Below are 25,322 nucleotides of genomic sequence, written 5' to 3' on the forward strand. Positions count from 1 at the left end.
AAAGACGCAACTCCAGGTGAAAATGTCCATTTGCTTATCAGGGACGTCTTTTTTTTTTTTTTTTTTTTTTTTAGTATGGGTGAAGGACGTCCAAGTGTTAGGTGCCTTCGCTATGCCTCTGATGTCCAAAATGTGGGTGTTTCTTTGAGAAGGATGTCCATGCCTTTGCCACCCCCTTTATCTATTTATTTGGATTTTGGGTCACAAGTAGTAGCAGTGGGATTTTAACTGGCCACCTCTAGATTGCAAGACCAATGCTCTAACCATTAGGCCACTCCTCTCCTCCACTCCCTTGAAATTTGGCCGTCCCTGTGAGTGTGTCTTGGGGGGGGGGAGTTCAGGACATCCAAAATGTTTGAAAGAAGGACGTCCACGCCTTCGCTATGCCTCCGCTGACACACACACACCTCCCCCCCCCCCCCCAAGGGACCTGCATACTGCTGCGATGGACCCGAGTATGATATTTGAGGCTGTCAAAAAAAGTTTTTAAAGTTTTTTTTTTTCAGGGTGGGAGGGGGTTAGTCACCACTGGGGGAGTCAGGGGAGGTCATCCCCAATTCCCTCCGGTGGTCATCTGGTCAGTTCGGGCACCTTTTTGAGGCTTGGTCGTAAGTAAAAATGGACCAAGTAAAGTCGTCCAAGTGCTCGTCAGGGACGCCCTTCTTTTTTCCATTATCACTCAAGGACACCCATCTGTTAGGCACGCCCGAGTCCCGCCTTCGCTATGCCTCCGACACGCCCCCGGGAACTTTGGTTCGTCCCCGCGACGGGAAGCAGTTGGGGATGCCCCAAAATGGCTTTTGATTATGCCGATTTGGGCGACCCTGAGAGAAGGACGCCCATCTCCCGATTTGTGTTGAAAGATGGGCGCCCTTCTCTTTCAAAAATAAGCCTGTCAGTGAAACTACATGGAAATACTTTTTAAACAAATAGAAGGAAATATTTTTTTCACTCAAAGAATAGTTAAGCTCTGGAACGCACTGCTGGAGGATGCTGTTACAGTGGTTAGCATATCTGGGTTTTAGAAAAGGTTTGGACAAGTTCCTGGAGGAAAAGTCCATAGTCTGTTATTAAGATGGATATGGGGGAAGTCACTGCTTGGCCTGGGATTGGTAGCATGGAACGTTGCTACTAATTGGGTTTCTGCCAGGTACTTGTGACCTGGATTGCCCACTGTTAAATACAAGATACTGGGCTGGTTAGATCATTGGTCTGACCCAGTATGGCTATTCTTATGTTCTTAAGTATTGCTTACCTTAGTAAATCTGTCTCAATATGTGTTCTTACTGTCTCCTAAATGTACCAGTACATTATTTCACCCACAAGAACTGCAGGAAAGAGAAGTTGGGCAGTCCCCATATTTCCCCCAAATCCTTACCAGACCAGGTAGGGGCTTTGAAATGAATATCAATGCGTTTCTGAACAGTACTTTTGCTTATATGGAGATACAGATTGTGTTATAGCAGGTAGTTTCATTTCATTACAGGTACATTTAAAGTGAAAGTGTGTTTGGGATGTTAACTATATCTTAGACCCTGTATATATATATATATATATATATATATATATATATATATATATATATATATATAGTTCCAAAAACATTATTTATATTTGGCCAAATACAAATAATGCATTTGGGGCACTAGGGGGGCAAATATTTGGTTCAGCCTTAATATGTATGTGTGTATGTTTATGTATATATGAGTCAGTGTGTGTGTGTGAATGAGTGTGTGTGTGTGTGTGTGTGTGTGTTCACTTATCTCTTCGAAACAGCTAGGTCTAAGATTCCCAACTTTGTACCAGGGACGTAGCTACCACTGAGCAAGCCTGGTGACACACCAAGACTGCGCACTCGTAGAGGCTGCCTGTTACTAAACCAACTGCACCTGATTAAAAAAAAAAACCAGCTCAGGCAGCAGCGGAGGTGCCTGAAGGAGGTGAGTGTCCTACACACACTGCAGTTATTCCTAGCAGTGCTACTGCGCTGCCTCCTCATTCCGGGCTTCAGACTCCTCCACCACATGTCTCAGAAGCAGACAAAGCGCTAAAGTACCTCATTCTCTGCTGCTTTGGGGGGGGGGGGGGGCATCAGATGAAACCATAGGAGAGAGACAGACAGATATTCATCTCAATACTTAGTGAAAGCAGGACTCATTTCTCTTCCATGGGTCTAGGTCACAGTATTTTCATGTTTTAAGTCCTACACTTCATCAAAATAGAGGAGAAATTTGTGATTCTTTCCATCATAGTGGAAAGTTGAAACAAGGCATCTCTCCTCTGAAACAATCCACTCCTCAATTTCCAGTGCAAGAATCTGACACTGTTTTTACATGGCCGCACTTGTTTCTTTTGTGGAGATTTACCTGTTCCTCTGCTCACTACACTGCCCGGGATGCATCCTCCATTTACATTCACTCCACACCCGTCCCTGTTTGCTTTTAAACTGCTCTGCTGGATCATTTGCTGTCTAGAATCAGGAATTGCAGCGTGCCTGGGGCTCTTTCAAGGTGCAAGAAGGAAGCCCAGTGCATTTGGGAGAAATTAGCAACTTTCCAAGGTTCATTTGACATCAGGGTGGGAAATGATTTATCCAAGGTTACCCTGTGGTAATTCTGCTTTTGCAATTTACCAGCTCGGAGTATGGGGCTCAGGTTTGGCACGCTGAGTATATGAAGGATGACATTTTTCCTACAGTCTGAGCCTTTTTGTACTTTTGATCGTCCTGCAAACAGGCCAAACACTGCTGAGTTCAAAACTGGTCAAAAGAGGGCGCTCAGGTTCCACTACCGGGCGGGAGGTATTCAAGGAAACGCACTGGGGAGGGTGATCGGAGCTAAAACTGTGTTGCTTCTGAAAAGCACCGCTGAACAGGAAATGCCGTGACTAACAACTTTTCTTTCGATAGCTCCTTATATTAATTTTAAAAAAAAATCAGTTAATGTGAGGCCAAGCAGAGAACCGAGAATAAACAATCTACAGTCAGACTGGACAGTGCAGTCAAGTGTTATAAAATGTTTATCTGTCCAGGTGTAATATAAAGGAAAGTGAAATGAACTAATCTAGACACCGACAGGCACAAAGGACCTTTTATTAGCAATTCCACTTACCAGAAACACCAGCAAAACTGTTCAAGAAGAAAAGTGATGCATATATTAGGGATAAGGGTCTGGTAATATACCCGGTAGATATTCAGCCAGTCACAGTCACCTAAATTCGCCCCTGGATATTCAATGCTGGCTATGTGCAGGCCTCGGCACTGAATGCCCGGGAATAAATGGTGTTGCGCTGGCCGCTGCAGCTTATGTGGGTCCCGGTTAAGACCCAGCTGAATATTGGCTAGGACCTGCAAAAATCTTTTTTTTTTTTAATTACCCCTTCTCGAGCCCCTCAACACAGCCCACCTACTTCCCTCCCCTTCCCCAACTCAACACCATTCTTAATCCCCAACCTCCCCAAACCCCCCTGCAGTCTCTGTAGGCCTCCTAAGTCTCCCTGTAGCGCTGGTGGTCCAGTGTGGGTGATAAGGGCAGAAGCAAAGCCCACTCACCTCTGCCCCTTTTCGGCTGCCCTCTGCAATTTGCTGCCACGACCTCTTGCAGCAACTCATGGTACCTGCAAAGCACGGGTATCTGCTGGGTACTTATGATCTGATTGGCCACTGTTGGAAGCAGGATACTGGGCTAGGTGGACCACTGACCCAGTACAGCTATTCTTATGTTCTAATGTGTGAAAATTAGAACCTGTCCCTTACCTTAAAAACTTGTAGCTCTTCCAGTACCACCTCTTCCAGGTTCCTCCTCTCCTTGGTAATGCTGATGACTTTAAGTACCGTCCCTATGTCTGGAACAAAGATGTTCAAGGGGAGAAGAGCGATTAGAATTCAGAATCACTCTTCCCAAGCTTCCCTTATCTTATCTGAATGGACTGGGAACTTATTTCAACACTGCTACAAAGCTTAAGCAGTAGACAGAAAAATTCCTAGTGCTCTCACATTCAAGAGGCCTTTTTCCACCAACACAGATTAGCAAAATGTCTTTGAAAAAATTATCTGCATGTATTTATTTTGTTACAACTGAGGGAAACAGTACAGCCTTTCTTCCTGAACTTGGATTGTGAGGGTATTAGCTGCTTTACAGTGATGTGCACAGAAAACTGTTTCTGTTTTTGGAGAATTTTGGCCAATATTTATCAATAGAAATCAAACAAAATAAAACATGGAAAAGAAAATAAGATGATACCTTTTTTATTGGACATAACTTAATACATTTTTTGATTAGCTTTCGAAGGTTGCCCTTCTTCCTCAGATCGGAAATAAGCAAATGTGGTAGCAGATAGTATATGGCCAATATTTAAAAATGGTTTGGTTTATTTCAGAAACTAATGCATGTAAAATGTAATTAAAGCACGTATCATATGTAAATCTAACTTACATGCATTAATTTGGAATAAAATCAATGTAGTGCCCATTCTTGCATAAAAGTTTCCAAAAAAAAAAAACCCATTCAAAGTGGAGTGATTTTAGCATTAGCATACTGGAATGAATCTATTAAATTGACGGTGTCTCTGCCTCCATCTGCTGGTAGAGGGACATAACTTATAGGTCTGAACCAGTCTAACAGGATTCAAGTAAAGGAAAGGATTATTAACTGTTAAGAACAAATATCACCTTATTTTAGTTTAATATAACTCAGTGTGTTTTTTCTCATGAAAAAGGTGCCGGTACTCAAATGCCAGGGCCACCCTTTGGAGTGGGGTGATCACTGAGGGACCCACCCCACAATAGCCAAGGCCCCTGCAACCAGTCACAGAATCTATGACAAGGCAGAATTGGTGTGTAGAGCCTGAGCTCTTTCATTAAAACTTGGGGTCCATGGGTCAATTTTAGCAGACAATGGAAAAGGTGCCGGTACTCAGTATCCCCTCAAAAAAAGCCCTGATATACCTTAGCCTTTTTTGTCTGGTTTTGTTTTGTATTTCTTTCTGTACATGAGTTGGGTGATTCTCTTGAGTCAAAGTGGTTTATAAATTTAATTAAAAATGAAACTAAAGTAATAGAAACATTTGTTATTACCATATAAGGAACAAAATATATAACAGCACAATCAGATTTCCAGAGAACAGAATTTAAAGTATTATGGAAAAAACAAACTACCTGATTAAAAGGGCTTAGATCAGAGCTGTCCAAGTTTTTTCCATAATGATTTGAAATCCATGTGTCTGGGTCAGATAAATATTTTAGCCTTCTATAGGACTTCAAGAGACAGAGGGTTGTGGTAAATGGGCCTTGCTCTGAGGATAGGGATAATATCAGTGGAATACCGCAGGCATCGGTAATCAGGCCGGCTCTTTTTAACATCTTTGTGAGAGATATTGCGGAAGAGCTGTTTGGTAAGGTTTGTCTTTTTGCGGATGATACCAAACTCTGTAACAGGGTGGACACCCCGGAGGCTGTGAATGTCATGAAGAAGGATCTAGCGAAACTGGCAACTAAGATTTAATGCTGAGAAATGCTGGGTCATGCACTTGGGTTACAAGAATCCAGGGGAGCGGTATAATATTGAAGGTGAAATGCTTCTGTGTATGAAAGAAGAGCGGGACTTGGGGGTGATTGTGTCTGATGACCTTAAGGTGGCCAAACAGGTAGAAAAGGCAAGGGTCAAAGCCAGAAGGATGCTTGGGTGCATAAGGAGAGGGATGACCAGCAGGAAGAAAGAGGTGATGATGCCCTCGTCTCTGGTGAGGCCCCATTTAGAGTACTGAGCAGTGGCGTAGCCACAGGTGGGCCTGAGCGGGCCAGGGCCCACCCAACAGTACCACATATTTAATGGTAGCTGGTGGGGATCCCAAGCTCCGCCAGCTGAAGGCTTCCCCCTGATGGTAACGAAAACGCTACTCTCCACGATACCGGTACCTGCACATGGTGGAAAGAAGCATTTTCTCACCAGCTGAGATTTTGTTTTGGTGGTGCGGGTGGGGGAGAACACTTGGTGCCCACCTAGTTCTTGCCTAGGCCCACCCAAAATCTGTTTTCTGGCTACGCCTATGGTACTGTGTGCAATTCTGGAGACCGCACCTATGGAAAGATATAAATAGGATGGAGTCGGTCCAGAGGGTGGCTATAAAATTGGTAAGCGGACTCAGTCATAAAGCATATAGGGACAGGCTTATAAATCTCAACACGTGTACGCTGGAAGAGAGGTGTGAGAGGCGCTTATGCCGATTCAGCCCATTCACTTTGAATTGGCTGTGTCGGATTTACCACATGGCAGCCGCTAGCATGGCTTAGTAAACAGGGCGGGTTATTCTTTTCTATCCTATCATGATGTTAGAGTTCTTTTCTGTTATTATGCATTTTGGGTTTTGTTTGGGGGGAGGGATTGTATGTACCCTGCTTTGATGGACTTTGCTTCCTTGAGTGGCTAATGAAATGTAATAAACCTGATACCTAAACCTCATATTTATTTACTTTTTTTTTTGCAGTAGATATTTGTTTATTCTTAGTTAAGCTTCTCCTCCTTAATTTTTAAACTGTTCTTACATTGTCATAAATTGGGGATGGGCTGTCGTTTGCAGAAACATGGAAATGTCCATCCGGTCAATCAAAATGTTTGAGATTCTGTCTCTCAGGGTCTCTACCCTTTGGATAGATGAACATACAAGTGTCGCATTGCCTTGACCAACTCCAGCTCTCCCCACCCCCACCCCCCGTTTCCCCCACTTCTACCACAACCCTCCACAATCGCTCCAAGCCACTCTCTTTCATTCTCTCTCTCCAACTTCTAACCTCTCGCCAGCCTTTTACCACTGACTCTGTGCCTGGCCCAGTATGTTTAAATCTCCTTTACATCTGCCAGAAGCTTTGCCAAAAATTAAATGGACACATCTTATTTTCCAGCCTTTTACATGAATTGATAAGTTGTGTCTTTTGGGGCTAATTTCAGTTTCTTATTGCATAGATATGCCTCATTTGTTTTTATCACAGGGTCGCTCAACCATACTTTCCACATCTTAGCAACAGAATAATGGTCACATTTATGCAAATTAGAAAATTGTTTGCAGTGGTAGCCATTAGCCAGACTGCAGCTTTGAGATACCAAGTGCCAAATGCATGCATGACCTCGACTTCTGCAGAAATTAAACATTGGGCACTGACCAATAGCACTCGTGTGTGACTGGGATAATTAGAGGCTGCCTTTCTTTATAGGAAGAATTGGATCCTTGTAAAAGTCGTTTGATTGACAGCCTTGTAAACCTTAATACTCCCTTTATGCAGAGAACACTAAGTTGATAAATACTGTCAATCGAGCCATCCCTCTGCTTCAGTTTTCTTTCTGAAGAACCACTTCTCGGAGCGAAAGGGCAATTATTCAAGGTCAATGGTTCTTGACCTCTTTGGGGAGGAGGACTTTTAGGGTGCAGATCTCTGGCCATTCATTTGTAGATGTTTGATAATGCCCCGTGGACACTGGGCAGGGACCATAGATCCATTCCACGCTAGCTGCCTTGCTGTTTGCAGATGGAAATGATTTTCAGACACTGGAGCTGCTGAGTTTCTACACACACAAATCAGAAAGGTCTATAGGAAGAGGTCCTGGCTGGAGTAACAACGGACTGTAGGCTTTTGAAGACACCGGTATTTAAAAAAAAAAAAAAAGCATGCCTTCCTATCTTAGGGGACTGTCCGTGATACAAAGTAACCTTCCCAGTGATATTATGACTTGTCACAGAGCGTTATCAAGGTGTCTCTACTAGACCAGAAAATTCCTCTGCTTTCACAGAGCACCACAACATAACTGATTCAAAAAGTCAATCAAGTTCAAGACTTCCCTCTCCCTCCCAGTAGTGCTAGTGTGTATATATATATATATATATATATATATATATGTGTGTGTGTGTATATATGTGTGTGTGTGTATTTGTGTATGTTTCTGTGTGTGTGTGTGTGTATTTGTGTATATATGTGTGTGTGTATTTGTGTATGTTTCTGTGTGTGTGTGTGTATTTGTGTATATATGTGTGTGTGTATTTGTGTATATATGTGTGTGTGTGTATTTGTGTATGTTTCTGTGTGTGTGTGTGTGTGTATCTACATGTGTGTATGTGAGTGTATTCATGTGTGTATGTATGTTTCTGTATGTGTGTGAGTGCACATATGTATGCATATATGAATATGCATGTTTGTCTTTCTGTATGTGTGTCTGTATCTGTGTATATATGTGTGCTTGAGAGTATCTGTGTATATATATATGTGTTTCTTTGTGTCTGTGGAGGAGTGGTCTAGTGGTTAGAGCACACCGGTCTTGCAATCCAGAGGTGGCCAGTTCAAATTCCAGTGCTGCTCCTTGTGATCTTGGGCAAGTCACTTAACCCTCCATTGCCTCAGGTACAAACTTAGATTGAGAGTCCTCCTGGGACAGAGAAATATCCAGAGTACCTGAATGTAATTCACCTTGAGCTACTACTGAAAAAGGTGTGAGCAAAATCTAAATAAAATGTACACTGTCTGCAGGAAACAGGGACCCCCAACATTTTTTGCAAATAACTCCAGAATGTCCTAGTTCAAGACAGAAGTCTACAATAACGTCAAGTTATTTTATATAAACGATTGCAAAGTCAGTTACTCACAGTTCTCCAAATCATAGAAACATTTTTCATGCTTTGCAAAGGTAACTGAACTCCAAAGCATTACACAAGACCCTTCTAGCACATTACTTAATTTTCTACTGCCATCTACTGCTTTTAAAGCAAAGTACAGTTTTTAATCCAAACTTCACTATACAAAGAAGCTTTCTTTCTCCTTTTGGTTTCTTTTGATCTCTTACCACAGTAACTTGACGTTCTATATTGTACATCACTCTTCACATAGACGTAGACATCTGTACATTGATGTTTGCCAACCATTCACTATTATTATATAGCATTTGTTTTCTTCGTGATTACATTATTATTTTTACCACTTTTATCTTTCTCACCATTATTATTTATTTTCTCTCACTATGATACATTGTTTCACATTAACATCTTTTTTTTCACCTTTTCATTTACCTCTTTCTTGTTTCGATACACAGTTTGCTGTTTCTATTATGGCAATTAGTCCCTCATGAATTGTGCCTATTTATATTTAGACCCATGAGGAAGGCTTTAAGCTCAATCATGACCTGTGTAGGGTCAATTGGGTTACCTCCTCATATCGCTGTGGATTTTTATCATTGTGGTTTGGTTATCTATGTATCTTGACAATAAACTGTTTTTAAAAAGCTCACGATTTTGTATTTTTTGTGGAAGTTGTGCGGATCCCGTTTTTCCTTTGGATTTTTTGACATTATTACAAGCCATGTTTAATCAAACTTCGGTTGAAGGTGTAGTACCACAAGATTGGAAGCAAGCGATGGTGACTCCAGTGTTGAAGAATAAGTCTTTAGTTCCATTAAAAGTGGAAAACTATAGGGTCAATTGATGATTTTGATGGAAAAGACTGCGGAACAGCAATTAGTTGAGTATGCAGAGGATCATGCTTTGTTGCATTCTAGAAAGGCTGCATTTCGAAGAGAATATAATACCAAGTCGAATCTGGTTGCGTTGTTTAGTGAATCGAGAAATATTATTGGACATGGGTGATATAGTGCTGGTTATATCATTGGACTTAGCCTCTGCTTTTGATGTTATCGATCATTCGTTGCTTTTGGATCGTCTTGAAGCTATAGGATTTGAAAGTACTGTATTGTATGGTTCCGGAGGTTTTTTTGGTGATGAAGGAATCGGAGAGTTCCTGCACATGTCAGCTTATATGTGGTGCCTCAAGGGTTGTCACTTTCTCCGATCCTCTTTAATATTTTCTTTAGGCCATTCGTGGATTTGATTGATCATTTTGGAATTAATCCTTGCATTTATCTTGATGACATTTTGGTGATGGTGAGGTTATCACCTAATGACGTAGATTTGACCCTATTCAGCATTGTATGCAGGGTATGTCTAGGTGGTTGGGCCATAATCGTATGATTTTAAATATGAAATAGACTGTGGCTTGTTGGATAATGGGCAGGTGGATTAGGCCCAGTTCTTCCATCCAGCTATGTGGGGAAATGATTCCTATAGTCGATGAATTTAAATATTTAGGGGGTCTGGTTGGATTTCCAATTGGACTTTACTGGGCAGGTGAATAGGCTGTGGAGCCATGGATTCATGACTCTCTGAAAATTGTGGGCGATATGTGGATGAGAAGGTCTTTCAATACCATGGTGTTTACAAAGCTTCAAACATTGCAAAACTCAGCAATTCACATCTTGGGTAGATCTTGTAGGAAGGATCATGTAACACCACTTTATAGGGTTAGCACGGGAGCCCTTATCACCAACTCAATGAGTGGTGGTAAGGGCTCTCAGCAGCATGGCCACACGGTAAGATTTCTCTTACCTCATGACCATGTGTGTCTGGGGGCTTTTTTACCCGTTGCGGTAAAAAGGGCCCCGGCATATGGGAAAAACAGTCCCTGACACTAGCTCAGGGACCTTTTTCCCACAGCTTGGTAAAAGGATCCCGAGACAGTGGAAGCAAAATGTGGGGATGCCTACAGCACCTTCCTCGGATTCTACTTGCTCTCTGGACTAATGGAAACAATGGAATATAACTCTGAAGTGCTGTAGAAACTCCAAAAAAGAAATATAAAGGTGAAGAATCAGTTTCCTAACTCTTTAATTCAGAAACAGAAGACCTGATTGGTAGATGCAGATTTTCTCCTATATAAATCCAGTCCATTAAAACAAATATGCAGCTCACAGAACCACGAATTTGCACCTCTGTTTGTAGAAGCTCTTTTGAATTCCCCATCTATTGTTTATTCTAAAGAGATTTCATGATTCAATTGCAAATAAAATATACCTGAACATTATTATAGGCCCTTAAGAGATGAGGAGAAGAGGGTCATTCCTTTACCTGTCCCAAGAAACATGACATCATATTGACCATCTTCTGCCATCACGTGATCCACCACGATCTGTGTCAACTTGTAATCTACATTGAGCCGAGTGAACACCGGCCTTCCGGTGATGGGATAGACTGACTTGTACATCAGGGGATGATGTTTCACAAAATTGATAACATCATCTGGAAAATCTTTGGTAGATTTAATCAGTGGGTCGTAGGTTCTGCTCGGGCACTGAAAGCAGGAAGAAAAAAGTATTAGGGATGGACGGCCGGAACATTTTGCCATTTCTAGCAACCTTTCTTTTGCTTTTGTTGGCTCGTTTTTTTCATCACAGGATCAAAGTCATTCAGGGGCCCTTTTACTAAGGTGCGCCCAAAAGTGGCCTACGCTGGTGTAGGCGCATGTTTTGGACCCATGCTGGTTCCTTTCCTGAGCACGCCTGGAAAAAAGGGATTTTTTTAAATTGTGCCGAAAAATGGACGTGCGACAAAATGAAAACCAGCACTCGTCCAGTTTCGGCCTGAGACCTTGACGCCAGCCACTGACTTAGAGGTAAGATCTCACGCACTAACTGGGCGGTAAAAGTCCAGCATGCGCCAACTGCTGATTACCACTAGGTAAGCACCCCACAGTAGAAAATAGGCACATGCCAAAAATGGTATTACTGCCCAGGGCATGAAGTAGCCAGGTAGTAATGCCAATTTGACACGTGTTGGACATGCGTAGGTGCCTACGAGCCTTAGTAAAAGGGCCCCTTAGCGCATACTCTTAAGAGAGGGCGCCCTAGGTGCAAAGATGGCACAAGCTTTCTGAATGAGTATACGGTATGCTCACATATGCAGTGGTTTGCACATAAGCATTGAGTGACCTCTTTCCAATAGGACTAGATTCTATATATCATGCCTACAAAAATCAGCGGCAAAATGAAAAACACCTAGGCATAGTGTACAAAGTATGCCTAACTTTAGGCGTACTTTATACAATGCACCTAAATTTCCATGCGGTTTATAGAATACACTGAGCGCCCATAGGCATGACTAAATTTAAAATTTGCTCCCTAGTACACAAAATTATCTATGGTGCAGTCCCTGACTACATGATTGACCTAATCAGCCTGCCACCCAGGAATGCATTAAGACTATCCCGTTCATACCTTAACCTTCATTATCCAACCTGCAACGGGCTAAAGTATAAATCCACATATGCTTCATCCTTCTCCTTCATCAGCTCACAATTATGGAACTCCTTACCAAAAACTATAAAAACAATTCACAACCATCTAAATTTCAGAAAATCTCTAAAGACTTTGTTATTTGGGAAAGCCTACCCCAAAGACTCAGCATGTGTCTCCACCTCTTGAGTCACATCAATATAATGGCAATTTTGGACTCATCCACCCTTCCCTTCTCTCCCCTGGTTTCCTGTTCCTTTCTTTCCTTCCCCATCCTCTCCTTTATGTCTTATGCAGGTTTAATGATGTATTAACTTAATTTACTGTATTGGTGGCCGCCTTTGCGGTGCAATGTAAGCCACACTGGGCCTGACACAGTTGGGGAAATGTGGGGTATAAATGAGATAATAAATAAATAAATTTAGTCACGGGCAGTTGCGCCAAGTAAAACTTGGTATAAATGCCAACGCCTAAATTAGGCACGGATCGGGTGTATTATATAACTACGCACATAGATTTTAGAAATGCCCATGACCCACTCATTCCACGCCCATAGCCACACCCCCTTTTCAACTACGTGACTTAGAATTTATGCGCATCACATTGTAGAATGTGCTTAGACAGTTCTGCACATAAATTCTAATTAATGCCAATTAGTTAAACCAAATAGTGCTGATCATTGCCAATTAACAAGCAATTATTGACACTAATTAAATCACATGCAGAAGTCCAGAATACAACTGGATTTGCACACGCAACTTAAGTCACGCTCTGTAGAATAAGAGGGACAGTGTGCACTCTTCCGAAAATGCTCACTGTTACCCATTTTCATGTTTTTTTCCTGCTTATTTTCATTTGATAATGACACGCAGCAATGTGGAATACTGCTGTTCACATTTCCCATACTGCTATAAACGAATGTCCATCCCTGAAAGATAAACATGACATGAAAAAGCACTGAAGATCTTGGCATGCGTTAATTTGTATGCGTAGTAAGGCTTATTTACAATCAACCGGACTGTTCCATTACTCATTGAACTAAACAAAAAGAGGAAAGTCACATGGGAATCACTGTTTTGAGGATATTTAATAACTAGCTGTGAATCTAGCAGGATTATCAGAATAGCATTTTCACTGTTCCTGATTACGGATGTTAGAATTTATAAACAAAACAGGAATGCTGAGCTTTGATCTCATTACAAAACTTGCAGATATGGGTGACAACTGCAAAAAAAAAAAAAAAAAAACAGTCACTCTGGAATAACCCTCCCCCTCCCCCCATCTAAAATGACCCTGTATGAACCAGGACAGTTTTGGCTTTCCAGTTGATTCATTTGCACAAAACATGTTTAAGATAAACAGTGAAGATGTTTTATGAGACGAAACAGACTCCGAGTTTTGCGATGAATTTGAGTTCCACTCTCAAAGTTCCCTCTCAGCCTGAGTGCCTTTAAGGGTGTTATGGTCAGTCTTCGCCATCTCACATAGGATCCTGCGGTTCTGGTTTTGCTATGTTGCAGCATGACATTTTAGATCTGATTTCCCTAACAAAAGGAACGTCTACATTTCCATGGACAAAGCAAGGACAGGACCACCCTGCCCTGCTTGACTTGAGTGAAATGGCAGTGCTAATTATAATTCCCGTTACTGCAAGTCTCCTTTCTACTAATTCCTACCTGTAGGGAAACGCAAAGGGAAACGCATGGATGTGTTGACGTGTTACAACTGATTAAGGTATGTTAATTGACTTTGGGGTCCCTTTTGCCAAGATGCAACAAAATCCAGGCTTAGTGCAAGCTAATGTGGCATGTTCCCCTGCGCTAAACTCATTTGTAACGCAGCAGTATTGAGGCCATTTTAAAAATATATGTATTTTTGCAGGTCCTGTGCTAATTCACTGTCAACTGCTTGGATGGCGTTAGACTCATCTTTAACTTTTGAGGCATAAAACGTTCTTTAAGCTGAAACAACTAAATCTAATAAGATCTTACTTTAGTAAATACGCAAACACCTTATTAATACAAATGTTAATTCTAACACATTTAGATTACTGCAATGCACGGGGCTACATACAGGACGTGCACAGCGTAGGACATCAGGAGTTCAAAACAGATCATCGCACAGCGAAGGCACCAGAGTCGACTGGCGCTGAAGAAGACTCTTCGGCTGATGGGGTTTGGGGACCCCCGCCAGCAAAGTACCTGGCAGTAGAGGCGACAGGGGAGGGTTTTGGTGGCCGGGGGGGTCGCTGGCTGGGGGAGGCGGCTAAACAGTGCCCCTCACCTCTGGCTCTGGACCCCCCTCCCGCCGAGGTCTAGCTACGCCCCCATTGGGCATTGCTAACGTTTAGCACACCCTAAATATTAGCGCGTGCTAAAACACCAGCATGCTTTAATAAAAGACCACTTCTATTTGAATCTGCCTGTCAAATTGGTGAGAAAAATGCAATTGTTTTAAAATACGGCCATAAGGGTAACCCTAGTAGCGCTTTAGAAATGTTAAGTAGTAGTAGTAGTAGTATTATTTGATATTTCATCATATCATATTCCATTGCACTGGCTCCCGATACATCAGAGGATATTATATAAATCTCGTTGCTTGTTTTTTCAGGCCGTGTATGGTTTCTCTTCATCCTTACTCACTGATTGGATATATGTTACGTCCGGTCGAACTTCAGGGAGGTTATATAGTTTGCTGATATTCCGCCCAGTTACCTGGAAAGGAGTTTGATTCCATAGGATAGTAAAAATGTTTTTTGCTGATGTTATGATCCGTATCTGGAATGCACTTCCTATAGTAACATAGTAGGTGTCGGCAGAAAAAGACCTGTACGGTCCATCCAGTATGCCCAACAAGATAAATTCATATGCGCTACTTTATATGTATACCTGACCTTGATTTGAATCTACCATTTTCAGGGCACAGGCCGTAGAAGTCTGCCCAGTACTAGCCCCGCCTCCCAACCACCGGTGCTGCCACCCAATCTCTGCTAAGCTTCTGAGGAACCATTCCTTCGGAACAGAATTCCTTTATGTTTATCCCACAGTAACTGATTATCTTTCCTTTCAGAAGAAAATTAAGACCTATTTGTTTTCTTAACTTTATCCTGTTTATGATGAAGTGTAATTGATTTTATGCATTTTTGTTTTGTATTGTATTATGAATTATTTTAATTCTAGATAATTGTAAACTGCCCTAGAGCCATTTGGGAGGGAGGCGGTATATAAGTATGTATTGACACTGACATTTTTCAATTAGCATGTGGGACCTGCAAACAGGGAACATTTAGCACCTTAAGTGCGAATCTGTTCATAAAGGCGGTTAATAAATCCCAATAAATATATAAATAAATTAATAAAATACTAGCTGGATAATGCTTCCAACCCCATTACCCACTCATGACACACCCCATCCTGATAAAATTAAGAAATAAATATAATTAGTGCACACTGACAGACAAATTACCACAAAATATTTTAACATGTTTTGTAATAATCTTTTTTTCCTGCATTAAGCGTGCATTAGCGCTTAACATGGTTTAGTAAAAGGACCCCATAGTTTACATTCAACTTTTAAAGTTCATTAACAAAATGATTGTACAGTAATGAATGCAAATCCCATCCCAGATGCATAAACATTTTTACTGGACTCAATAAATGTTTTAAAGGCCCCTTTACTAACCGCATAGGCTCATACACACATCCTATGCTCATCAATTTTGACCTACCATCCAGCTACTGCGTGGCCTGGGTGGTAATTTCATTTTTTTCCATGTGTCCACTAGGCGCGCCAGAAAATTTCCGCCACGCAGCAGTAACCAGGCAGAACTCAGCATTGTACATGTGTAGCCTATTACTGCCCAGTTAACAAGTTAGACTTTACCACTAGGTCAATGGGTGACGGTAGGGTCTCAGGCCCCAAATGGACGCGCGTCAATTTTTATTTCGCCACACATCCATTTTCGGCCAAAAAAAGAGGCCCTTTTTTGCAGGCATGCTGAAAAATGGACCTGCGTGTGTCCAATACACACTTCTGCACCAGCACAGGCCATCTTTCAGTGCACTTTAGTAAAAGGACCCCTAACTAATCAAGATGTGCATTGTTAATCTAATCAAAAGGAACCACTTTTTTTTTGTATGCCGACCTGTATTTCTATGCATTCAATGAACTAACATAGTTATCGTGGTACTGATTCCCAGAGGACAGGTGAACCTGTGCTTCCAACAAGCCTATTTCTTTCAGAAGTCTGGATAAGCAATGTGGCTGCTTTGCCTTTCTGAAGTTCATGTCTATGCGTCTGCCACCCTCTAGTGGTGATAATTAGAAATGAACCACTTCTGTTACTGTCGTCAGCTACAGGAAGATTACAGAGGTAGTAGCTTTTAGGCAGAAGAAATCACGATCCATCTCAGTGACATTCCTTTTAAATGCTGAGGTGCATTTCAGTGAAAGACACATAACATTTTTATGTCTTTCTAGGTATCAGCATATGGGGTCCTTTTACTAAGCTGTGTATGCGTGGAATGGCCTCCCGGTGGAGATCGCAGAGACGAAGACTGCCAGAAAGCGTGGGACAGACACGTGGGATCCCTTAGGAAAAGGAAGAGTTAGTGGGTACTCAGCCCTTATCTGTCGTCATGTTTCTATGCTAATGGATTTAGCGCAGGCTAATGATTAGCAGACGCCCATTACATTATCATTTAGCTTGCACTAAATCTGTTAGTGTACCTTAGTAGTAGTACCCCTTAGATTTCAGTGAATTACTACATAAGTACATAAGAATTGCCATACTGGGGCAGACTAAAGGTCTATCAAGCCCACCATCCTGTTTCCAACAGTGGCCAATCCAGGTCACAAGTACCTGGCGGAAATCCAAACAGTAGCAACATCCCATGTAGAACCCCAAAGAGCAGCAAGATTCTAGAATCCTAAAGAATAGCAAGATTCCATGCAGAATTTCAAAGTGTAGCAACATTCCATGTAGAACCCCAAAGAGTAGCAAGATTCTAGAACTCGCAAGATTCCATGCAGAATTTCAAAGTGTAGCAACATTCCATTTAGAAGCCCAAAGAGTAGCAATATTCTATTCAGAATCCCAAGTACATAAGTATTGCCATAGTGTGACAGACCGAAGGTCCATCAATCCCAGTATCCTGTTTCCAACAGTGGCCAATCCAGGTCACAAGGACCTGGCAAGATCCCAAAACAGTTATTAATAACCACCTTGCTTTAAGCCCCTCATTCTATAATCTAAGCGCCTAAATGTAAGAACCATTTGTATTCCAAGGTTCTAGAATACTGGCATTTATACGCAGGAATGTGAGAGTGCAGGGTGCATAGCATGTAATTATAAGGGGGTGGTCCTAGGGGGAGGTGCATGGGCGGGTCCTGCACTTATGCTTGTATCTTATACTATGTTACACTCTAAAATGCAACATTTATGAGCTCACTTTTTTTATACCTGCCTTTTACATTGCATAAGCACAGCACCTAAATCTGGATGTCCGGATGCTGTTAAAAAATTATGCGCACAGAATTCAGCATTTTGGTATCCAAATTCAGGTTACTTTTGTAACATTTTCCCCTAAGTGTTAACAGCCTACATTTCTATAGGGTCTCTAGGTCCATACGTGCAAAAACATGATCGTATTTTCTGCAAGGCTGACATACATACATGTGCGTGTGATCCAAGGGGAAGCCAATTAAGGACCTGAGCTCTGAAGTTCAAACCTTTTCCATTTTCAGGTGGTTTTGAAAATGAGAAATAAGCATAATGCCCCCTTCACGCTCTGCTCCGTGGAGTCATGCGTATGTTAATTAAAGTTAAACAGATTTTTACAAGTGTAAATTACCTAGGAGTTCTTTTATTAAGGTGCGCCGAAAAGTGGCCTGCGCTGGTGTAGACGCATGTATTGGACTATTGTTTGGAAAACAGGATACTGGGCTAGATGGACCATTGGTCTGATCCAGTATGGCTACTCTTATCTTCTTATGGATGCGTGCAAATTCGTTTTTCAGTGCACCTGCGAAAAAGGCCTCTCTTTTTTGGCCGAAAATGGACGTGCAGCAAAATGAAAATTGGCATGTGTCCATTTTGCGCCTGAGACCTTACCGCCACCCACTGACTTAGCGGTAAGGTCTCACGCTTTAACCGGATGTTAATTGTCAGCGTGCATTTTTTTTTCAGTGCCCAAATTTGAGCAATAATTTACTGAATTTTATTTAACACATTTACACCCCACATTTTCCCACTTAGTTGCAGGCTCTTACAGTAAGGCAAACAGAGATGAGAAACCAATGTTGAGAAGCCAACTGAGGCGAAACATGATGGAAGGGTTGTGCCCCCAACAGAAGTCTATGGTGGATTGAATGATGTAGAGACATTAAGAGGAGGCCACAGGGAGCCCATTGAGTAATGAGTGTCAGTAGTCAATTCATGAAAGAAAAAAGTTCTAATCAATGTGATATGTCAGAGGAAGAATAATAAACAACCAAATTGAGGTGTGATCTATAAGTGAGGCAAAGGTTAAAAGGAAACTCAGGATCTCGATGGCAGCAACTAAAGGAAAAGGAATCCCAGAAGGTGGAAGACTTAGAGGGGCATAATCGAACAGAAACGCCTATCTCCATGGGCGTTTATCTCCGAGAACGGGTCCGTGAAGGGGCGGACCCAAGCGTATTTTCGAAAAAATTAGACGTCCATGTTTTATTCGCCAAGTTGTGAGCTGGGCGTTTTTGCTTTTCAGCGATAATGGACAATGAAATCGCCCAGCTCAAAAACGAATAAATCCAAGGCATTTGTTCGTGGGAGGGGCCAGGAGTCGTAGTGCACTGGTCCCCCTAACATGCCAGGACACCAACCAGGCACCCTAGGGGGCACTTTTACAAAAACAGAACAAAAGGTAAAAGAGCTCCCAGGTGCATAGCACCCTTCCCTTGTGTGTAGAGCCCCCCAAATCCCCCTCAAAACCCACTGCCCACAAGTCTACACCATTACTATAGCCCTAAGGAGTGAAGGGGGGCACCTACATGTGGGTACAGTGGGTTCGGGGGGGGGTTGGACGACTAAGCATTAAGCAGCACAATTGTAACAGGTAGGGGGGGGGATGGGCCTGGGTCCACCTGCCTGAAGTCCACTGCACCCCCTAACAACTGCTCCAGGGACCTGCATACTGCTGCCAGGGAGGTGGGTATGACATTTGAGGGTCAAAATAAAAAGTTGTGAAACATCATTTTTTGTGGTGGGAGGGGGTTTATGACCACTGGGGGAGTCAGGGGAGGTCATCCCCGATTCCCTCCAGTGGTCATCTGGTCATTTAGGGCACTTTTTGGGGCCTTATTTGTGAAAAAACAGGGTCCAGGAAAAGTGCCCTAAATTCTAGCTAAAAACGCATACTTTTGTCCCATTATCTGTGAAATGCGCCCATCTCTGTTCGGCAGATAACCACGCCCCAGTTCCGCCTTCGCCACACCTCTGACACGCCCCCATCAACTTTGTCCGCATCCGTGACGGAGTGCAGTTGAAAACGTCCAAAATCGGCTTTCGATTATACCGCTTTATTTGTTTTTGTGAGATAAACGCCCATCTCCCGATTTAGGTCGGAACTTGGGCGTTTTTCTCGTTCGATTATAAGCTGGATAGTGTGCGGGGCAAAGAAAAGTTGATTGCCTCACATTTGGTTACATCCAGGAAAAGGTTTATTTATTTATTTATTTGTTACATTTGTAGCCCACATTTTCCCACCTATTTGCAGGTTCAATGTGGCTTACATAGTACAGTGAAGGCGATCGCCTAGACTGGTAGAAACAAATACAGGTGATATAGTGGTTAAATAATGGTACTAGTGTTTTAGGTACAATGGGGATCGAGGGGAGGAAGATTGTTTTTATGATACCAGTTGCTGACTTCTGTTAAGCAGGACTGTAGGGAAATTACATCCAAAGAAGTTGAATAGTTAACAAAATTTGTAAATTGATGGCATAACAATATAGGCTACAGCCCACAGATTGGACAAGATAAGGAACAGATGAGAGGAATACATTTAAAAGAGCTGGGGGCCAACAGAGAACCCTAGAGAACAATAGGGGAGGCATTAGGGGAGATCGTTTGATTGTGAGCTCTCTGAGCAGGGACTGTCTTTTTATGTATGATGTACAGCGCTGCGTATGCCTTGTAGCGCTATAGAAGTGATAAGTAGTAGTAGTAGATCGTAGAGTGAAATGGAAACAAGCAGCCATAAGAGAACCAACTAAGAACCAAACCACAAAGATCAAGATCAGAAAGGCATGGTAGAAGGAGGGGATGGTTGACAAGATCAAAAGCTGCAGACAAGACAAGTCTACAGATACTAGAAAAACAGAACTGCGTTGACCAAGAGAAGTCCTAATTTCACTGAGCAAATTAGTTCAAGAAGTGCTGTTAACTTTTCATGGAGCAATTTAAAGGGACCAGTACTTAAGAAAAATACATTCCACCCTGATCCCTTAAGAAAGAACACTCCCCCCTTGGTACTGAGATACCACAAGCTAATGAATTTCATGGTAACATTTCACCCAGTAAAACAGCAGAAGAAGGTACTAGTTTACTGTAGGTTAGTACAATAAGGGCCTAAGTTTGTAGTTGAGTCAAGGGATCCTGAACCCCAAAAATGTCAAGGAGTTGGATATGAACTCTGGTTTCCTAGTGTTCAGTTCTAGTGGCATAAATTATACCCAAGTGGTCCTTGTAACGCAGAGGGGCACCAAGGAAAGTGATCCATTTGCAGCTGCTCCTATCACTGGTTGGAAGTAACTGATTGAGTAGGAGGTCACTAGAGATTTAATTGGACTTTCCTATAAAAGTATCATATTCATGATAAAACCTGCCCTGTAACTAGATCAGCGGAACAACTTCTATGTATCAACCTCTAAGTAGAAGGTGAAGTCAGAACACCAGTCCAGTGTGTTATGTTTTATTTGTCTAAGCTCTGCCCCCTAAGACACTTCTTGCAATTCCAAAAAGGGAGCTTCAGAGGTCGTTGAGTTCTGGAAACTTGTTGCAGTTTCTTGAACATGGATTCTGGGATGGGGGGCAGCCATGTTGTGAGGTCCTAAGAGGATGTCCATCATACAGTATCTCAAAGAAAACCTTCACATGCTCCAAACCAGAAAAATAAACTTTACTGGTCCAAAATCAGCAAAAATACTACAAGAAGGCAGAAAATCACGGGAAATGGTCGGTAGCTTACCTAAATCAATATCCAAAAGGCGTATACAAGAGTGAAAATAATTGCAAATGTGCATAGAAGCACTTCTCAAGCTTCCTGAGAAATGCTGGGACTTCCCCCCCCCCCCCCCCCCTTCTTAGAACGTCTTGGTTGATTTCCTCCCACAGAAACAGTTATAGCAAAACACCTGGCTGTATCCTTTGTCTCCAGATAAAATACTTGATTCCAGTGACTTGGAAGCATTCCAAACCCCTGAAGATTGCCTAGTCCCTCCTGGAAATCCTCCAGCCTCTTTCTCCAATTGGATCCTGAAAGCAGAGGCCCACGGCTTCACCTCAGCTACCCGGAGCCCGGGCAGTTCTAGCCCACATCCTTTCCATTCCAAACTCTGTGACTCACATGGTTGCCCTTTATGCCTTGCTCCACACTCCGCGATGGGTTTCTACATCACTCAGACTCAGGGCCGCCGAAAAGAGGGGATAGGGGGGACAAAGTTCCCCGGGCCCAGGCCTCCGGGGGGGGGGCTGTCGCTGCCGCCGCAGTCCGTCCCACCTGCCATCGCTCCCTGGCATTGAACTTAAGTGCCTCACCTTCGAAAGCGCAGCAAGCAGCGGCAGACCACTCCTTCCTTCCACGTCCCACCCTCGCCTGTTGTAACTTCCGCGAGGGCGGGACACAGAAGGGTCTGCCGCTGCTTGCTGTGCTTTCGAAGGTGAGGCGCTTAAGTTCAATGCAGAGGGCCCGTGGGTGGAGAGAGGGCCCGGCCTAGTGGCGGGTGGAGGGGGGCCCGGGGACCTCGGGTGGGGGGGGGCCCGGGGGCCGCCTTGTCCCGGGCCTGGCCCAGTCTCTCAGCGGCCCTGCTTAGACTTCCTCATACTTTGAGAAACCTTCACTTACCAGAAATGTAACCATTTTGACACATACAATGCGGTTCTCTTGGTAGCAGTTCTCTGCATTTGTGATGTTACTAAAATTGTCCCACCACTGGAGTAAAAAATAAACCACTGTAAAAAGAAAAATCCTCTCCCGTCCAACCCCAATCGCCTTACCCTATTTCAATCTCCAGCTGCTCCTGGTCTGCCAGTGAAACAAATACAAATGAAGCCAACAGACAGAAGCTGGTTCTGGTTTTAATGTTGTTGTCAAAGTAAATAACTCCAGCTTGGGTTTTTGGAGTACTCCTGAATTTGGATGTTCACCAATGCACATCATAATTTAATACGAGTGGGGTAATCAAATGTTTCATAAATGAATAAATATTGCCTACATGACATTAGTGAAACTAATGAAGAGACCATGTTAGCATGAAATAAAATTAAAAGGACGGCTTTACCAAAGAGCAGGACAGATTTCTACTTACCGTGCTGTAAATGCAAAAAATTAACATGCAGTAAGTTCACTCTCAGGGCCGTTCTTAACATAAGTACATAAGTACATAAGTAGTGCCATACTGGGAAAGACCAAAGGTCCATCTAGCCCAGCATCCTGTCACCGACAGTGGCCAATCCAGGTCAAGGGCACCTGGCACGCTCCCCAAACGTAAAAACATTCCAGACAAGTTATACCTAAAAATGAGGAATTTTTCCAGTCCATTTAATAGCGGTCTATGGACTTGTCCTTTAGGAATCTATCTAACCCCTTTTTAAACTCCGTCAAGCTAACCGCCCGTACCACGTTCTCCGGCAATGAATTCCAGAGTCTAATTACACGTTGGGTGAAGAAAAATTTTCTCCGATTCGTTTTAAATTTACCACACTGTAGCTTCAACTCATGCCCTCTAGTCCTAGTATTTTTGGATAGCGTGAACAGTCGCTTCACATCCACCCGATCCATTCCACTCATTATTTTATACACTTCTATCATATCTCCCCTCAGCCGTCTCTTCTCCAAGCTGAAAAGCCCTAGCCTTCTCAGCCTCTCTTCATAGGAAAGTCGTCCCATCCCCACTATCATTTTCGTCGCCCTTCGCTGTACCTTTTCCAATTCTACTATATCTTTTTTGAGATACGGAGACCAGTACTGAACACAATACTCCAGGTGCGGTCGCACCATGGAGCGATACAACGGCATTATAACATCCGCACACCTGGACTCCATACCCTTCTTAATAACACCCAACATTCTATTCGCTTTCCTAGCCGCAGCAGCACACTGAGCAGAAGGTTTCAGCGTATCATCGACGACGACACCCAGATCCCTTTCTTGATCCGTAACTCCTAACGCGGAACCTTGCAAGACGTAGCTATAATTCGGGTTCCTCTTACCCACATGCATCACTTTGCACTTGTCAACATTGAACTTCATCTGCCACTTGCACGCCCATTCTCCCAGTCTCGCAAGGTCCTCCTGTAATCGTTCACATTCCTCCTGCGACTTGACGACCCTGAATAATTTTGTGTCATCGGCGAATTTAATTACCTCACTAGTTATTCCCATCTCTAGGTCATTTATAAATACATTAAAAAGCAACGGGCCCAGCACAGACCCCTGCGGGACCCCACTAACTACCCTCCCATATAGTTACCACACAGAAAAGTACTTAGGGGCCCTTTTGCTAATCCACGTAGGCATGTCCTACACGTGTCAATTTTGAATTACCACCCAGCTACCACATGGCCCTGGCGGTAATTTCATTTTTTACGTGCATCCACTACGCACGCCAATTGGGCGGTAATTGCCATTATAAGTGTGCTGATGATTACTGCCCGGTTAATGCGTGAGACCTTACCGCTAACTCAATGGGTGGCAGTAAGGTGTCCGGCCCAAAATGGATGCATGCCAAGTCTCATTTTGCCGCACGTCCATTTTCGCCCCCAAAATACCAGACCTTTTTTTTGCAGGTGCACTGAAAAATGGACCTGCGCGTGTCCGATACACACGTCTACACCAGCGCAGGCCATTTTTCGGCATGCATTAGTAAAAGGGCCCCTTAATCTGCATCAGCAGTAAGTTGGGAGTGCTCAGGCCACAACGTTTCCCTGTTCATAACCCCCACGTTTCCCACCTTGAAGCACGCTATAAAGTTAGCATGCACTGTCATGCTAGTGTGGTAATTGTGAACTAACAGCACGTGGAAATTCACTTTGCTAAACATGCCCCAAGCCCACCATCCCTGTATATATGACCAGAAAGAGAAGTAATGTTAATTAGAAACTGGATACGTACTGTGCCAGGTCGAGGATATGGAATTCGGCCCTCATACTGCACCCATCGGTGGTCTGGGCTTTCTTTATGGGCATAGGGACCATTAAAGACGGTTCTGATATCAGCCAAGCTATAGACACAGACTGCAGAGCCCTTAAATATCGAACTGGAAAAAGAAGAGACTTTTCAATGGTTGGTTCAGCAGAGCTGAGGAGCCAGTGGAGAACAACTGGACTGCTTTCTCCATCACGCTGGCACTCAACTAAATGTAGCATGTAATAATCACTCTTCATTTAAAGTCTGGAATAAAGTTCCATTGCGTTGAGTGAACAGTTTTTAAGGAGGGGGAAGGGAAGAGTAATTGGGAGGGGATCACTACAGAGGATTTTTCTTGAACTGCTGTGTAGGGGTTTGAGACTTTGAATCTTCAGTGGAAGGGTAGGAAGTGATTAATATTAGTTATACTGCTTTGTGTTGTATCAACATGAAGGCGTTCATATTGAACGGGTGTTTAAGCAGGCAGGAGAGGCAGCTCAGCGGGCCGCCCCCAAATACTCAGTGGTGCTTAAAAACGCAGTCCTGGTAAACATCCTCTTTGAGCAGGGACTGTCTTTCTTCTATGTTTGTGCAGCGCTGCGTATGCCGTGTAGCGCTATAGAAATGCTAAATAGTAGTAGTAGTAGTAGTACTCTTTGACCTAATACCACGTTTTCTTGGTTTACTGTTGTTTAATTGATCTCCTTGGTTTTGGTTACAGTGCTGAAACTGGCTCAAAATCATTCTTCTGCCTGGTTTAAGTTTCACACGAAAGACTATGGGCATGGTTTCTGTTTCAACCCAAACTGAAAATGTCTTTTCAGTGAAAACTGAAAAT

General features: G+C 43.0%; 1 protein-coding gene across 3 annotated transcripts in view; it reads right to left on the bottom strand.

Annotated features, from left to right (window-relative positions):
- SEMA3D (semaphorin 3D) overlaps positions 1 to 25,322 on the bottom strand; it is a 259,118-nt gene that overhangs the window by 23,183 nt on the left and 210,613 nt on the right. For all 3 annotated transcript variants that reach the window (XM_030216329.1, XM_030216331.1, XM_030216330.1), the window contains exons 11-13: positions 24,470 to 24,614; positions 10,936 to 11,158; positions 3,755 to 3,843 (exon numbers count right to left, since the gene is read on the bottom strand). In XM_030216329.1, the coding sequence (XP_030072189.1) occupies positions 3,755 to 3,843; positions 10,936 to 11,158; positions 24,470 to 24,614 (457 nt within the window). The remainder of the gene's footprint in view (positions 1 to 3,754; positions 3,844 to 10,935; positions 11,159 to 24,469; positions 24,615 to 25,322) is intronic.

This window comes from Microcaecilia unicolor, chromosome 10 (assembly GCF_901765095.1).
Source record: "Microcaecilia unicolor chromosome 10, aMicUni1.1, whole genome shotgun sequence".
In the NCBI taxonomy this organism is placed as follows: Eukaryota; Metazoa; Chordata; class Amphibia; order Gymnophiona; family Siphonopidae; genus Microcaecilia; species Microcaecilia unicolor.